This window comes from Dermochelys coriacea, chromosome 1 (genome assembly GCF_009764565.3).
Source record: "Dermochelys coriacea isolate rDerCor1 chromosome 1, rDerCor1.pri.v4, whole genome shotgun sequence".
Taxonomy (NCBI): Eukaryota; Metazoa; Chordata; order Testudines; family Dermochelyidae; genus Dermochelys; species Dermochelys coriacea.
The window spans coordinates 126,030,520-126,048,721 of NC_050068.2; the positions used below are offsets into that span (position 1 = coordinate 126,030,520).

Below are 18,202 nucleotides of genomic sequence, written 5' to 3' on the forward strand. Positions count from 1 at the left end.
TAGGATTATACACAGAAAATGTAAAACTCTTCAGTAAAATTGCAATACAAACCCCAAATTGATTCTTTCCACATGTTTAGAGATTCTTGCTGGCACTGCTGCCAAGGATCGAAATGTGCAGTGAACTTCTGTGGGAACGTAACAGGCGCATGGGCGTGGACATGCAAAAACGATTTGTGGAAGCCCCAGAGACACAATCAGCACCACGGATAGTGACCCAAAATTTGCCCTCCTTCGCATCTTGTCAGTTGTCTTCATTTTGCTGTATCTGTTTTATTTGTAAAAGAAAATGTTTTTATCTTTTTAAACACACTTGTAGAGCATGATCACTTAAATGATGGCTTCTGTAGGAGCTACTTTTCTTAAGGCTTCCTGACTAAGCTATAGAATAGAGAAAATGTAAATAAAGAAAACTTTGTACAAATCTATTTCTATGCAATCTGATAGGCAATTTAGGCAAAAGTCTGTGAAATATGGTGCAGAGAGAGCTTTTCTTTTCTTTACTATTTCAAAGTCAGCTTTCCCCCTCATTTCTATTTTACCATAATTATACTAATTTTCTGTTTCTCTGTGGTAAAATATTGTATACTTTTGGTTTACACATATAACTTTTATGAGAGAAAGCACTCTCTAGTAACTTAGGGCAGAGAACTAGGATTCATTATATCTGGGACTGTCATACTTTACCTCTCACTTGTTGTCTGATGTTGGTATGCAACGTCATTTAAGCCAAAACTTTCAATGGGAGCTATGGATAATCAGGACTTCTAAAACCAAGCCACTTATTTAGAGGCCTAAACATGGATATAGGAGGAAGCTTAAGCTCCCAAGTTTGAAAAGTTTGGCCTTAACATCTATAAAACTTAAGCCAACATTTTTAAAACTTGGATTCCAGAAGTTAAACTGTTAAATTCATATTAAGGCACCTCAGTAATGATCCACATTTTACAAAGCTGCTCAGAACTGTAGTTGTCATTGACTTTGAGGACTTAGCACTTTAGAAAATCAAATAAATTACTTGGGTGCCTAATTATGGCTTGAAGAGACTAGCTTCAGGCAAACAAATTATTTAAAAATGTAGTTCTAATTGTTAGACCTTTATGAAGAGCTTTGAGTTCTTCAGATGAAAAGTGCCACATAAAGACATCTTATATTAATTTTGTTGTTATTGTTGTACAACCCAGTGTAACAATAAAGGACACTCATCCAAGCCTATGGTGGCTTGTGGATTTCAGCTATATTAAAAACTCATCCAGTATTGCCTACATCAAGATATTACCCTTAGTATAAAAGTAAAATTTCTGAAATCTGCAAACAATACAACTGTCATTTTCCTACCAACATCATATGCAAACCATTATAATTCAAAGAAGAGACCCATCAATCTGAAGAGATTTCTCAAATGTCTGTGGTCAAGTTAATAAGACAGTTATTATTCTCAAGAAAAACACTTCATAACGTGTGTAAGAACTATGCACTTATTCAGGTATTTTCTTAAGTGATAGTTGTCATGTTAAAATACCTTACACATTTCATTTTCTTTTCAAGAGTACTAAATCTCCATTTTCTTTCATATAATTCTTCCAGGAGTCAAGCAGAAGTTACAACAACATGAGGACTTGCTAAGCAAGATCAAGAATTAAACTTCTAAGTGGGAAATTATAGATTGCATATTTTTTTCTCCATTTAAGAAAATAAAATGAATAACAATCATGCAAAATGCTCGCAAATTGAAATAGTTAAATTTGGAAAAACATCCACCTAATATTTACTAACTTGCAGGAAAATTTATTCCCCTTTCAGTACAGTACAAAAATCCCTCTCTTTTTAAGCATTCTAAATATTATTTAGCCCAAAAACATTTGAAATTTTTGGAAAGAGATAAATCAGAGTCTTCATAATATATTTTATTAATAAAAAGGGATCAGTTTGTTAAATTTAGGGAATTCAAGGAAATGTCCTATAAGAGGCACTGCTCTTTTGGCAAGATCTCTTCGGAGGTCCTGATATATTCGTCAAGATGCAGATTTGGGACAGAAAAGACAAAACCAGCACCACTACCAACAAAAAGGAGAAACTAAGGCCCAGATCTCCACAGGGTATTTAGACACCTAAGTCCCATTAAGAGTCTAAATAACTTTAAGTTACTAAAAGCAAAAAGTTTAAACTGATATAGCATTCATTTCTTTAAGAGGAGTTACATTTACTATCACCTCAGTTTCATGATTCATTTCTGATGTTTTCATCATTAACAACAATTTCTGTAACTAATAATGATATTTAACTTTTCAGTTATTTCAGTTATTCCCCAAACATTCACTGAGTCTTACAACACTCCTGTTAACTAGAGAAACATTCTTCTCATTTTGCAGATGATTAGCTGACTTCTCCAACATCACAAAATAAGTCAGTGGGAGAGTAAATAATGGAACCCGAGGAGTTCTGACTTCTAGTCCCCAGCTGTTATCACTAGACCAGTGTTTCTCAGACTGTGGAAGAGCCCAAACCCCTGTAGAGGCAGGTGTAAACAAGGAGCAATTACCTTTTTCTCTCCACAAGGAGCTGTTGCCATATACCATGAGAGAAAACAGAAGGACTGGAAAAACAAGTGAGTGTGGTGTTGCCAGCCACTACTAGGAGTCATCAATCATAGAATATCAGGGTTGGAAGGGATCTCAGGAGGCCATCTATTCTAATCCCCTGTTCAAAGCAGGCCTAGTCCCCAACTAAATCATCCCAGCCAGGGTTTTGTCAAGCCTGACCTTAAAAACATCTAAGGAAGGAGATTCCACCACCTCGCTAGCTAGCCCATACCAGTGCTTCACCACCTTCCTAGTGAAAAAGTTGTTCCTAATATGCAGCCGAAACCACCCCCACTGCAACTTGAGACCATTACTCCTTGTTCTGTCATCTGGTTCCACTGAGAACAGTCTAGATCCATCCTCTTTGGAAACCCCTTTCAGGGAAATTGAGAATTTCCCTGAAATGGGAATCTGAGAATGGGAGCAGAGAGAATAGAACCAGGTAGGTCTGCCAGCATGTCAAGTGGACCAAGAAACCAGGCAGGTGGCCATTATGTGTAGGGAAGGAGGCAACCAAATAGCTAGGAATCGTGTGCAGGGGGACAGGCTCCTGGGCAGTATATTTAGGGGAGCTGGGAACCAGGCAGCTGAGCGGTGTAGGCAGGACAGGAGGGAACTGGACAGCATGTGCAGGGGAGAAGAGAATCAGGGGGCAACGCACATATTCACAGAAGGGGGCTGCATGGGAGTGTTGCAGATGGAAGGATTGAGACAGCACATACAGAGGGAGAGAAGAATCAAACACCTATAGAGAAGCATATGCCAGGAGAAGAGAGAGACAGAACACGTGGGAGGGGAGTGGAAATGAACAGCAACAACAAAAGTGTAATCCCCCCCCCCCAAAAAAAGAGGACAAGACATTGTCACAATCAATACCGTTAAATATGCAGTTGCCACAGGAACATTGCAGGATCATGAGCGGCAGGGTGAGGGGAAGGGGCCCAGGGTACAACGCATTTACACCACCGCCCCCTCTCCCCCCAGAGCGCACGCACAATAAGCAGAGCAAGGCAAGAGCAGCTTGGAGAGCAAAGGGTGCAATTTGGGATGCAGGGGGAGAGATGTGGAAAGCCCCTGGCCAGCTCCACTTTGAACTCTTTCCAGGACGGCCTAGCCGAGCAGAGTTCAAGGCCCCAGCTCCTGCCAGGGCTGGCTCTACTCCCCGCAGGCACGGCTCCCTGCATGCCTACTTTGGCTCAGGTCTGATCGCTGCTCTGATTGGCACAAACCGGAGGGATGTTTCCAGCTGTTCATAGCGGAGCGAGGACCCACGGGCCTCAGTCTCCTGAACAGCGGCACGGGGGGGAGGGGGGGCCCTCTCCCGAAACTGCGCTGGGGGGGGGGGACACTGACAATGCCCAGGTCTTAGTGACAGCGTCACTGGGGAGCCGAGTGGCTGACTAGGGGAGGGCGCAGCTGGGAGATCACCCTCCGACAAAGTGAGCGGAGAGCGACACAGCCTCCAGGCGTGGCTCTCCCGGAGCTCTGCCGGAGCAAGCCCAAAGCCAGGATCGGGCCTCTCCCGGTGGCCTCAGGGTTCCGTCACCGAGGGGTTATTTCAGCAGCGCGATTTGCTGGAGCTGCTGCACCAGGGACCTCAGAAAGCCGGCGGGGGGGGGGGGGGGCTTCTCTTCTTAGCCTAGTTCAGGGCAGATGCTTCCCATTCGGGAAGAATTCCCCTAATTCACCGAGGCCGACGTGAAGGGAGTCCAGTCCCTACACAGCCAGACAGTGCGCGCCCAACAAACCGGCAGAAATAAAACAAGCCCCTGTTGCCCGGAGGCGACGCCCACCCAGCCGGCTGCGGTCAGGCAGCATTTCGGCTTTGCAGCCGGGGGCTTCCAAGCAGCCCGGGGAAGGAAAGGAAGGCATCCGATGAAGTGAGCTGTAGCTCACGAAAGCTTATGCTCTAATAAATTTGTTAGTCTCTAAGGTGCCACAAGTACTCCTTTTCTTTTAGCACATCCAAAGGGGCCGAAGTGGCGGGCGTTTGTTTGAGTTAATCAGGCCCTTCCCCCCCCCCGCCCCCCGCCCCCTCTGCAAGGGCACACAGGGCCAGGTAAAGGGCAACGAACAGCAGGCGGCATCGCGAGCGGGGACAGACAGCGAAGAGGCCTTTGGTGCAACAGCCATTACCTGCACTGCACGTTGGTATCACACAACTCCGGCGGCCGCCGCGCCCATCGCTGCCAGGGGCCAGAAGCTCGTCTAAGGTTATGCCCAGGAATGGGGTTGCTGCCCACACTGCGTGCTCCGGCGGCGTGTCTGTCCTCGGGTGGCACCCCGGGCTCCAAAAGTTCATCCCAGCCCAAACGAGCGTGGCTCAGCCCCGGGCTATAATCCCGTATGCCTTCGCATTGCCCGCCATCCGGGCTGCGGAGAGTCGTGGCTCCTCCACAAAAAGAATCAGCCCTCGAAATCCATCCACCTTTCGTTATTGTTGAAGACAGCAAATCCCGAGATCACTGGTTTCAACGCCAACGGACCATGCAGGCAGCTTGCAGCATTTCCCCCCCCCCCCCCCCGCAGCTCTTCCCTCCCGGGCACTTCGGGAGAGAGCGCAAAGCGATTCGCCAGCTTTGGTCTCCTGCAGCAGATGGCTCGGCCCCCGGTGCCGCAGCCTCCGGCTCAGATCCAGCCCCGGGACAAGCAGGGAGGGGAGGAGGCGCGCCCAGCACTCGGGGCACGGCAGGCGCTTCTCCTGCGGCTGGCTCCTCGGGCGGACAGAGCAGCGGCTCAGCGGCTCCTTCGTGGTGGGCGGCTCTTGACGGGGGAGCTGATGGGGAGGGAGCTAAGCGAAGGTGCTGGAGACAGAGCTTAACCGAGGTAGGTTTTACGTACATTGAAAGCTGACTCTTGCTGGGTAAGCCACTGGCAATCCGACAGACAAACCAGGACCACAGTGGAGGAGGGAGAGCAGTGTGAACCCCCCCCCTCACTCCACCCCCCACGTATCTGGCACCTGGGTTTCAGACAGGTTTTTCCTCTGACTCCTTGAATGATACTGTCTGTACTCAACAAGGGTAGCCTGGGCCATTACATCAAAAAAAAAAAATCGAATTGACTGCCGTGCAATAATAATGCAAAATTCTGTATCTAGCACTTGGGGATTGCTTGATCCAGCCAATTTTTGGAGACACCCAAATCATACCCTCAAAATAGGCAAACAATGTTGCTGCTGCCATTACACACATGCAGACAGGCGCATTAAAATATAAACTAAAATCCAGTGACTAATTCATCCTAAAACAAGCAAACTGTCAAAGGTGTACATTGAAAGTAGATCCTACTGGACCTAGTCAATATTTGGCCTGAATTGTGCCATATACTCAATGGATCCCGTCACCATACCAGGGAAAAAAAACAACCCAACAGACTCCAGCTCAGTACCTGGCACGAGATTGCTGCAGGAACCTGTCTCCTGCTACCAGTCTAGGGATTTGAACCCTTGAATTCTACTGGAGAAATACACAAGCATAGCTAGAAAACTTTGGAAACTTACTCCTTTGGGGCAAGAGCTCAGAAAAAAATCGGCTCTGGCACTTGGCTCCATCTATGGTAGAGCCAGACAGTGTTTGGCCTTGTAGCCCTAAATTCTACTACAGAAATAGAAAAATGGGGTCACTGCTATCTCACCAGAAAAATCCAGACTCTGGGTGACTGGGTGTCTGGAACAACACCCAGAAACCCATCGCAGGCATTTGGATCCTGTCATCCCCTCCCATTTTAAAATGGTCAATAAGCAGCAAAAGGCGATGCCTGGAAGGGGCAAGCAGGACCACGTGCCCCTCCCCAGACACCTGGGGGGGCACATTCAGTAGGGAACCACAATGGCGAGAAGGAGCAGAACAGGGGGCCGCCATGGCTTTACCACCCCCAGCCCTTCCACGCAGCTGCGTCTCCTGGCTGGAGTCTGTACACCCGTGCTGGAGGAGCTGCTGGCATGGGGCCGCCCAGCAGCCCAACATTTTCCTTCTTTTGCCTGAAATCGGTATCCGGCGCAGCAGGAGGACAGAGCCACGCCCCAGGTAACGTGGGGACGGGCGGAGTACGTGGGCCCTGGCTGGGCAGGGAGGAGTCATGGGGGGAGGTGACTTGCCCCCCTTTATGTCCCTTCCATGAGTCACCTGTCGAAATTGAAATGCTAGCTCAAAAAGTATAGCCACTGCTTCTGCACCAGAAAACAATGTTGCCCCCCAGCATCCTTTCCCAAAAGCACTAGAAACACCTATTAAGAGTATTTTATCCCCACAGGAGCTTGCTAAGTTATCACTAGACTCTTCTCTCCAGTAATTCTACTGTTTGAAGTTAATGCCAATATATCAGAAAAATCTGAATCCAAAGAACTGTGATTCCATAAAGCCACAGAAAACAGAAGATGCCCACATTTGGGGATAAACTTTGGCTATTTTACAGCCCCCAAAGAAAATACGGTGAGTCAATTTTGACTGATCAGCATTTAATGTTTTGAAAAAGTGACTTTTACATTGAATGCTGGACTTTTTTGGGGGGCGGGTAATCATTTGTTGAGGGTTTTGTGAACCTGAACGCTTTTGAAAATGAAAGTTACATGTTGGTCCATTCAAAGGTGACATTGCCTAGCCATTTAATTTTACATTTACTTGCACCATCCTTCAAGTGATTATGCTACTGATCCTTAAACTCACACTGAGAATGGTGTTATTATTCAGCAGAAGAATCCATTTAAAATGAAATGGTATCTAAAATCTTAGTTCCTGTTGCTTGTACCCAAATAACAATCCTCTAACACTTTCCCCTGTTTTTGATGGCACTAGTGCAAGTGCAAAAATCACTATTTGCACTATTAGCATCTCCTGTCCACATCTCATATGCTTTAAGATACTTGGAATGCATCTGATGAAGTGAGCTGTAGCTCACGAAAGCTTATGCTCAAATAAATTTCAGGTTTCAGAGTAGCAGCTGTGTTCAGACATCAAGAATTATAACATTCAAAAACCTATTGGAGAACACTTCAATCTCTCTGGTCACTCGATTACAGACCTGAGGGTGGCTATTCTTCAACAAAAAAACTTCAAAAACAGACTCCAACGAGAGACTGCGGAATTGGAATTAATTTGCAAACTCGATACAATTAACTTCAGCTTGAAGAGAGACTGGGAATAGATGAGTCATTACACAAAGTAAAACTATTTCCCCATGTTTTTTCTCCCCCCCACCCCAGCCCACCCCACCCCCCCACTGTTCCTCAGATGTTCTTGTTAACTGCTGGAAATAGCCTACCTTGCTTGTCACCGTGAAAGGTTTTCCTCCCTCCCCCCCTGCTGCTGGTGATGGCTCATCTTAAGTGATCACTCTCCTTACAGTGTGTATGATAAAACCCATTGTTTCATGTTCTCTGTGTGTGTATATCAATCTCCCCTCTGTATTTTCCACCAAATGCATCCGATGAAGTGAGCTGTAGCTCACGAAAGCTTATGCTCAAATAAATTTGTTAGTCTCTAAGGTGCCACAAGTACTCCTTTTCTTTTTGTCATTAAGTTGCAACAGTTGTCCTACAAATGAAAGAAGCTGTCTAAATATCCCAAAGATAGGCAGAAAAGTTAAGTTTAACTTCACCTTTTATACCCACTTAAAGCAAGCAGAATGACACATTTACTTTGGAAACCATTAAATACAAAATACATTCCATAACTAGATACAGTGGCTGGAAGTTGATGTCAGCAAAATTCAAACTGGAAATAAGATGCAGAATTTCAACAGAGAAGTTAATTAGCCATTGGAACAGATTACTAAGGGATGTGGTAAATCCTCCATCAATTGGGGGTTTCTAATCTGGGATTAGGTTTCTCTCAAAGATTTGCTGTAGTCCTTCTCATCAGATAGAGGGGGGGATTTGAACCAGGGGTCTCCCACATCCAGGTGTTCCTGCTCTAGTGTTCTCTGTTCCTTCTCTAGCACTCTGTGTCCTACAGATGCCCCAGCACTAGTATGCCTCCCACCTTCAGCGCACTCTGTTCTTCTATAATACCTCTCTAAATAATCTCCCCTCTCAATTTGGGCTCAATCTTCCCCAGCTGGGTTTGTATCTCCTTCTCCTAGCAGTTCTTTCCTCCAGCCCATGCAAAGGGTGGCTAATATGTGTCCTCTGCCTCAGTGTTTACTTTGTAATAAAAGAGATGCTGGGGCTCAAGCAATTTTTTCCCCCTTTCATAACTGATGCAGCAAGCCCAGAGGTGTTGGGGCTATGAACTGTCAAACCTAGACGTGCTGGGGCTCAGCTCTGGCAAGCCCTGGCACAAATTAAGCACTGCTCTGTCTCATCCCACCTGTTCCAGGCCTGTAGGGAGGAAGATTCCCTTCCTCTTCTCCCTTCACCTTGAGGAGAGTGCAGGTGCGGACAGCAGCATAGAAACTGGACTGTTCTCTCTGGCTCCCCATTCTGATTGAATCTGATTTCTCTCTGCTTTTCAGCTGCTATGCAGGGCTCTCCTCTCCTCTCATCAGCTGTTAAGCAGCTCTGCAGAGGGGAGAGAGTTGACCCTGTCCGACTGCAAACATCAGAGCTTATGAAGCCAGGACTGGCCTCCTCTTCCTTCCTTTCTGCTACAGGCTCAAAGTTCAGAGGAAAGTTATTGTTGTTCCCCTGCCTGTAGGTTATTGGAAAATGTCCCCCCTCAGGCCTCTAGAAATTAAACCTAAGGTTAACACTAGAAACCAATTGCTGAATCTGGATCATTAGCGATAGATTGAAATCCAGTGAGTGATGTATGCATGAAGCAGTGATAGAACAACACCGATACCCAACAACTGCTGTTAAGCGGACCCTGGTTCCAAAATGTATTCTCCTGGAGTTGGTAAGACATCTGACACCTGCTTTGACTGGTTGGTGGAATCTAAGAAGTAAATTTCTGCTCGTGAATCAAATCTAGCTTAGCTTCCAGTAGAAGAATGCGGGAGTTTAGAAAATGTTACAGATAATGGTGGACTATATGCAACAGAAAAACAGGTTACACTCTTGAAATAATGCCCACATACCTGTTCTCCATTCTCCTCCATCTCAGTGTATTGGTGTTACGCTGACTCTGGTGCCATTGGCAGTGTTTCCTTTATTTCCATTTGACTTTACACATGTTTGTACTGTAGTTTCTGACCAGGTAAATTGCAAGCAAGTGATGCATTGATAGGGAGCAACGCAAAATGAAGGCAAAGGATGTAGTAAGGAAAACAATAATAGACTGGGGCTCACTGAGGGGGATGTGAAAAATGTTGATAGTGGAAGGAAGAAAGTTTAGAGACTGAGTGAAGGTCAGTAAATGATGTGAAAGACGAGGATGTGAACAAGTGAGTCAATGAGCAAATCTAAGGGATTTGCTGTGGGGACGATGACTGAGTGAGGGATCTACCACAGTGTGAAATGAAACAGTGGGGAATGGTAGGTCTGATTGAAAGTCTGGTTGAGAAAGCAAAAGATCTTAATCCCTCAGATTTCATACACGCATCCCCATCTCCCTCCTTTCACATGATTTCTTTTCCCAGTGAGATATTGTGCATCTATGTGAGGGGTAGTCAACAGGCGGACCGTGAGACAAATCTGGACCACCAGACACTTTTAAATCAAGCCTGAAATCTTTTTATTTACCTATCTTTTTTAAAAAAATATTTTCTCTGGATTCTGGACCTTGACTGTACCTTGATCAAGAAATTTGGACCTTGACAAAAAATAATTGACTACTCCTGAATAGATGAACACTGACTCCCTCAGTCTATCAATTCACTGGGAATAATTCATTAGTTCTCCTGTGACAGTAATAGGGAAATGACAGGCTAGCATTTCATGTGCTATCCCTTAACCTAAAAAGGAATTATAGCAGTGCCATCTTTTCTTCTTTATGTTGCAAAACTAAAGAATAAACCCTAAAGGAAAATAGTCTTGTTTTTTTAAAAAAAAATCAGAAAGTAGATGTTACAAAACTAAGTGATTGGGCAACAAAATGGCAAATGAAATTTAATGTGGATAAATATAAACTAATGCACATTGAAAAAAATAACCCCAACTATACATACAATATGATGGGGGTTAATTTAGCTACAACTAATCAGGAGAAAGATTTTGGAGTCATCGTGGGTAGTTCTCTAAAGACGTCCATGCAGTGTGCAGTGGCAGTCAAAAAAGCAAACAGAAAGTTAGGAATCATTAAAAAAGGGATAGAGAATAAGATGGAAAATATCTTATTACCCTTATATAAATCCATGGTATGCCCACATCTTGAATACTGCATACAGATGTGGTCCCCTCATCTCAAAAAGGATATACTGGCATTAGAAAAGGTTCAGAAAAGGGCAACTAAAATGATTAGGGGTTTGGAACGGGTCCCATATGAGGAGAGATTAAAGAGGTTAGGACTTTTCAGCTTGAAAAAGAGGAGACTAAGAGGGGGGGTATGATAGAGGTATTTAAAATCATGAGTGGTGTGGAAAAAGTGATTAAGGAAAAGTTATTTACTTGTTCCCATAAGATAAGAACTAGGGGCCACCAAATGAAATTAATGGGCAGCAGGTTTAAAACAAATAAAAGGAAGTTCTTCACTCAGCACACAGTCAACCTGTGGAACTCCTTGCCTGAGGAGGTTGTGAAGGCTAGGACTATAACAGGGTTTCAAAGAGAACTGGATAAATTCACGGAGGCTAAGTAAATTAATGGCTATTAGCCAGGATGGGTAAGGAATAGTGTCTCTAGCCTGTTTGTCAGAGGTTGGAGATGGATGGCAGAAGAGAGATCACTTGATCATTACTTGTTAGGTTCACTCCCTCTGGGGCACCTGGCATTGGCCACTGTTGGTAGACAGGATACTGGGCTGGATGGACCTTTGGTCTGACCCAGTATGGCCATTCTTATGTTCTTATGAGAAGCAGGGGAGGGTTGAATAGGGGGCATGGGCTGGGCCATGCCTGGCTGTTTGGGAGGCACCACCTCCCTTAACCGGCCCTCCATATAAATTCAGAAACCTGATGTGGCCCTCAGGCCAAAAAGTTTGCCCACCCCGGTCTAGATCCAGCCTCTTTGGAACCCCCTTTCAAGTAGTTGAAAGCAACTATCAAATCCCACCTCATTCTTCTCTTCTGCAGGCTAAATAATCCCAGTTCCCTCAGCCTCTCCTCGTAAGTCATGTGCTCCAGTCCCCTAATCATTTTTTGTTGCCCTCCGCTGGACTCTCTCTAATTTGTCCACATCGTTTCTCTAGTGGGGAGCCCAAAACTGGACACAGTACTCCAGATGAGGCCTCACCAATGCTGAATAGAGGAGAATGATCATGTCCCTCAATCTGCTGGCAATGCCCCTACTTATACAGCCCAAAATGCCATTAGCCTTCTTGGCAACAAGGGTACACTGTTGACTCATTTCCAGCTTCTTGTCCACTGTAACCCCTAGGACTGGAGAGAGGTAAACAGTGGAGTTCCTCCAGGATCATTCTTGGGACAAATATTATTCAATATTTTTATTAGAGACCTTGGCACAAAAAAGTAGGAGAATGCTAATGATGATCATTTGTTGATCATACAAATCGGGAGGCATCATCAACATGGAGGAGGATTGGAATATTACACAGGAAAATCTAAATGACCTGGAAAACTGGAATGATATAAATAGGATGAACTTGAATAGTACCAAGTGCAAGATCATGGACTTAGGAGTCTTTCCCCACATTAGATTGACAGTGACATTGGGGGATTTTCACCTTCCTCGACAGCATGTGTGTGTTGGTCACTTGCCAGTATTAGCTGGTTATATCTCACTTAAACATTTCCCTGTCATTGCAGGGGCCTCGGACACTGGTGCACCTTGGTCCCTCCTGTTCTCTCCCTGTGGTGCATATTAGTTTAGTCTCCTGTGCGCTGTAATACTTTGGTCTAATTTTGGTTGTTGGATTTAGTGTGTGGATGCTGGGTGGTGTTAGAGGCCAGAGTGGAGGATCTATGATTGAAATTATCAGAACTAAATGTTTCAATTGACTTCAACTGAATTTCTTTTATGTTTGTTACTTTGCAAAATTTTCTGAGATTTTTACCTTTCATCCTGCTTTGGGATGCTAAAATTTTTCAAAACCTCAAAATCCACTCAGCTCTATGTGGAATTCACTGCTGTTTGAAGCAATGCTGAAAACTCTGAGATTGATACTCCAAAGACATTCCCACTGAATCAAATGAGTGCAGTTCCAGCGTGGAAATGAGGCAAAACTGAGGTGCACTAAACACGAATCTGCGTGGCATGTGGGGCGACACTGAATTGTGTGTTTGAAATCTACTGCAAAACAATTAATGCAACTCTTGTAGTGAAAGCAAGCCCCATGATTAACAGCTCTTCGGTGGGTATGAAATACATTGTACTGCTTGTACAGAAATTCCTGTTGGCACTTGACCTCTTAGTAGTTGAGGAAGGAGTAGAAAGCAAAAACTATTTTTATTTTCAGAGGTTACAGGACTGTTAAACAACTTTATATTAGCTTATGTGCATTTTTTTTTAGGACGAACACCTGCAATTATTTTGTATATTTGCTGTACAAAACACAAGCAGAAATTGGACAAAAAGAAGGGTGGATATGTTCCATATTTTCAACATGTTGGGGCAGATAGGTTACTTTAGATTATGTACTGTTGAATCTTGTTAAATCTGAGATAATTGAGATAATGCTATTTTATACAAAAATGCAAAACTTGGATAACTGAATAAAATATGCAGTGCGCCAGCATATTAGAAATTAAAACTCTAATTCTCTTTACTGAGTATACATACTATGATGGGGAAAGGCCAGATGGCTATAGAAAAGTAGTCCTTTTGGGATCCGGGAAGTGGGAGGGTGAAGCCTGTGCCCCCTGTGCCCATCGCTGCTGGTGCCCCAGCGGGGGCGATGGCAGATGGTTCGGCAGCAGAGGTTGAGGTTTGAGGGGATGACGGAGGGGCAGGCGGAGGAAGAGTAGCTGGGGCTGCTGGGGGGGCCCCACCCATCTCGTCCCCCAGCATTGTGAGCAGGGAGGGAAGGGAAGATACCAGAAGAAAGGAGGGGAAAGGGGAAGCAGGTCTACCACTCCTCCCCGCTAGGCTGCAGGCAGGGGAGGAGGGTGCCAAAAGGGGTGGGCTGGATGGGGGGCAATCAGGGATTGGGGTCAGTCACCAACACAGGGTGGAATTCCAGCTCCTCTAGCTGCACTAGGGGAGGGGGGATACAACAATATTCGGGGTGCAGTGAAGAGGGTTGAAACTAAAATGGGGAGTGGCACAAGCGCATGGGAGGGGGCATGGGCGCACGGAGCAAGGGCTAAGCAGGCTGGAGGTAGGGCAGGGCAAACAAACAGGCTGCAGGAGGAAACGGGCGGGGCAGGCAAACAAACAGAAGCTAGTAAGGGGGGCTGGGGCAAAAGGGGGGGCAAAGCTACAAGTAGCAAATGGGGCAGGTAGTAAAGGGCAAAGCTGTGGGGTGGGCAATCTGGGGGGGGGCACGTGCACCCACATGCACTTGCACAAGTCTTTTTAGGCTGGCTGCTGCTTCTGGCCCAAAGGGTGGAAATAGGGCGTGGCAAGCCAAGCAAGCAGCAGAGTCCAGGGGCAGGAGCTGAGGCAGATGGTATACAGCCAGTGGGGGTGGTGGAGGGGGCAGTGGTGGTGGTAGTAGTAGTGAGGGTTGGGGGGGACACACAGATGGATTGGGGGGCAGCTCCACGCCACACCCCCTGTGTCCCTGGAAACACAGTCAAGACCCCCACCACAAGAGCACAGTTTAAAGTTACTCAGTCTTAGGGCCCCCTCCACGGTGGTCTGCAAAGTCTCTAGGTGCTCCCCCACTGGTAGATGGTCCTCTTCTTGTCCTCCTCGGGCTTCAGCAGCTCCAGGTAGCAAGCTCCACAGCAGCAGCAGCTCCAGGAACTCCTGGTGGTGGTCCAGGCAGGCAGAAAGGACCCCTCCAGGTGGTGGTGGTGGTGGTGTCTACAACAGCAGTGGCTGGGGTCCCTCATTCCTCCTCTCTGGGCAGTGGGCTAGCAGCTCCCCTTCCCCCGGGGCTGCAGTTGGAGCAGTAGCAGCACCCGAGAGTGGGGGGTCCAGCAACCAGGTAGCAGAGAACGGGTGTCTGGCCCAACCAGGGGAGCAGCTGGAGCAGCAGGGAGAGCTTAGGGCCTAGCAGCAGTAGTAGCAGCTTCCCACATCCCTCAAAGCTAGAAGGCTATGGGAGAGCAGTGGGAGAGAGAGAGATTCGCTCCAGGCTAAACAAATCCCTGTTCTTACTGGGATCTGGGAAGTGGGCGGGCGAAGCCCGTCCACTACTAAAGGATACCCCCCAGCCTAAAAGGGGGATCCACAGGACCTAGATGCCCAAAAAATTCTGGGGGACAACTAATAAAATAAGAGGGACAGGAGTGCGGTCAAAGGGTCAAACGAAGAGAACCAGACGGGGACACCGAGCAGAGAACCCTGGACAGCGCCCACTGCTCCTCAAAGGCGTCAAGGGAGTCAGAGGACGCCGCCCGGAGGAACTCTGCCCAGATACGTGAACGGACCAAGGATCGGAAATAGGCCCCACAGTCACAGGAGACTCCATTGGCCAACCTCCTCACTCTGGTTTTGTAGATGGCCATTTTAGCTAGGGCCAGGAGGAGGCTGACCAGGAGATCCTGTGACTTTGTGGGGCCACGGATAGGGAGTGCATAAATGAGAAGGTGAGGGGAGAAGTGCAACCAAAAACGTAATAAGATATTGGTGAGGAGCCGGAATAGGGGCTGCAGCCTGGCACACTCCAGGTATACAAGTGCCAGGGTATCCCTCACGCCGCAAAAGGGGCAGGTGTCTGGGATTGAAGTGAACCGCGCCAAGTACACGCCAGTGCTCACAGCTCCGTGAAGGAGCTGCGAACTGACATCCCTGGCGGGCCTTGGGACTAAGGTGGAATATAGGCTGGCCCACCGGGGCTCCTCACCCTCCAAAGGTGGCAGGAGGTACCGCCATTTTGTATCGGGGCGGGACACGAGGGTGCGGGCGTGAAGGGTGTGGAGCACGAGCGTGTAGAGATGTTTTCTTGGAGTGGTTTGAAAGCAAACTGGCTGCATCTCATGCAGCCAGCTTCTAGTGAAGGGGTGAAGGGGTCTGTTGGGTCCACGGGGCAGGGGTCCAATTAAAAGGTCCGGTGGGCCTAGGGTAATGGGTGGGCGGGGCGTGCCCTCGTGCAGGACCCGGTCGAGATGAACCAGAGCAGCGGGCAGCAAAGCGGCCTTCACCTCCTGAAGTATGCACCGGGGAGTACAAGGTCTGGAAAGCCCCATGCGCTGAGCGAGCGTCAGGGGATCCAGCCAGTCTCCCTGGTCATAGTCCAGGAGGTCTCCGACTCTTGTGACCTCTGCCAGGACCAACCTCTGGCGCACCGAGCGGGACTCCGCCACCTGCACACGGAGCTGGGGGTTGTGTAGCAGGGGCTCCACGAGGAGATCTGCCCCCTCGGTGGCCGCCACGGACCTGGTCGTTGTAAAGAGTTTCCAGGTCCGGAGGAGGTCCTGGTAGAAGACCAGCAGCCCGGAGAGGTCTCGCGGAAGACCTCTCGGATGGAGATAAAGGAGCTGCCGGTCGTATCAGAGCCCTCGGAAGCAGCGCAGGAAGGCGTGCGCCAGTATGCTCCACGCCGGACTACCTGCACCATAAAGGAGCCTCTGCAGGGTCTGGAGATGGAAGACATGGACCTGAGTGAGCAGACATTTTAGGCCCTGCCCTCCCTCCTCCAGAGGTAGATGAAGAACCCCTGCAGGGACCCAGTGCAGTCCTGACCAAAAGAACTCCAGAATCGATGTCCGGAGGTTGGCCAGGAAAGCCGGGGCCGGGACCAGGGTGTTGAGCCGGTACCAGAGCATGGACAGGACTAGTTGATTAAGCACTAGCGCTCTCCCTCGAAGGGAGAGGCACCGGAGTAGTCCTGTCCATTTCCGGAGCCGCTCTATCACCCCGCCCTCTAAATTCTGCCAGTTCTCCGGCGGAGAGGGATGCGTGGCAGAAAGGTAAACACCCAGATAGAGCAGCGGACCCGTGCTCCACCGGAAGGCCTGAAGCGTGGGTGGGAGGGAGCTCGCCTGCCGCCAGTCCCCTACCACCAAGCCAGAGCTCTTGACCCAGTTGACCCGCGCAGAGGAGGCTGCCGAATAGATGGCCTGGCAAGCCTCCACCTGCGCCAAGTCGCCCGGGTCCTGGACCACGAGGAGCACGTCATCAGCGTACGCCGACAGGACCAGCCGCAACTCCGGCTCCCGCAGCACCAACCCTGTCAACCTCCTTCGGAGGAGACAGAGGAAGGGCTCGATCGCCAGAGCGTACAGCTGGCCCGAGAGGGGGCACCCCTGCCGTACTCCTCGCCCGAAGCTGACCGGTTCGGTCAGGGTCCAGTTGAGCCTGACGAAACACTCTGCGGAGGCGTACAGCACCTGGAGAAAACTCACAAACGTGGGTCCGAAGCCAAACGCTTGCAGAGTGCTCAGGAGATACCCGTGATCCACCCTGTCGAACGCCTTCTCCTGATCTAAGGACAGGAGGGCGAACGACAGACCATCCCTACACCCAAGTTCCAATAGGTCCCAGATCAGATATAGGTTGTCGAAGATGCTGCAGCCCGGGACGGTGTAGGTCTGGTCTGGGTGGACCACGTCCGCCAGCACGGACCCTAGCCGCAGCGAGATGGCTTTTGCCACGACTTTGTAGTCCGTGCTGAGGAGCGAGACGGAACGCCAATTTCGTAAATCGCGGAGGTCCCCCTTCTTCCGGTATAAGGCCAGCACGGCTCGCCTGCACAAAAGAGGGAGGACCCTGCTCTGCAAAGAATCAGCCCAGACGGTGACTAGGTCTGGGCCCAGGACATCCCAGAACACGCGGTAGAACTCCATGGTCAGCCCGTCCATGCCCGGAGATTTATTGGTGGGCATGCGACGGAGGGCTTCCGAGAACTCGGCCAGAGTGAGAGGCAGCTCTAGCCGGTCTCGATCGCTCGCGCTGACTGTCGGGAGCTCCTCCCACAGCCCTCTGCAAGCGTTAGGATCGGTCGGATCCGGGGAGAAAAGGCTTGGGTAGAAGGCTCTTGCCGTCCTGCACATCTCCACCGGATCCGTGAGGGGGGTGCCATCTTCTGCCAGTAGGCAGATGACATGTTTTTTAGCCCCCCTCTTTTTCTCCAGGGTGTAGAAGAAGCGGGAGTCGCGATCCATCTCCTGAAGGAGACGGATGCGGGATCGAACAAAGGTACCCCGGGCCCGATGGTCCTCGAGGGTCCGGAGCTCCTCCCGCTTCTCCTGGCACACTCTGCAGAGCGGTGGATCCTCGGGGCTGGCGGCCAGACGCCTCTCCAGCTCTAAGACCTCCCGTTCCAACTGCTCTATCGCCGCATCCCTCCGTCGGCTGGCGCCCCGGGTGTAGTCGCGGCAGAAGAGCTTGGCGCGCACCTTCACTAGGTCCCAACATTGCTGCGCCGAGGGAAAGGAACGCCGCTGCCCTCGCCAGGCCAGCCAGAACTCCCGGAAGGACGCCACGAAGCCCGCATCCTCCAGCAAGCTGTTGTTAAAATGCCAATAGGCCGGCCCCGGCCTCTCTGCGCAGAGGGTGGCTGTCACAGTGGCTAAAT

At 48.7% G+C, this 18,202-nt stretch overlaps 1 protein-coding gene across 1 annotated transcript in view; it reads right to left on the reverse strand.

Moving 5' to 3' along the window:
* MXRA5 (matrix remodeling associated 5) overlaps positions 1-6,113 on the reverse strand; it is a 36,586-nt gene extending 30,473 nt beyond the window's left edge. Inside the window, exons 1-2 of the mRNA XM_038422710.2 lie at positions 4,719-6,113; positions 53-268 (exon numbers count right to left, since the gene is read on the reverse strand). Of these exons, the coding sequence (XP_038278638.1) occupies positions 53-258 (206 nt within the window). The 5' untranslated portion in view covers positions 259-268; positions 4,719-6,113. The remainder of the gene's footprint in view (positions 1-52; positions 269-4,718) is intronic.
* Between the last annotated feature and the right edge of the window lie 12,089 nt (positions 6,114-18,202).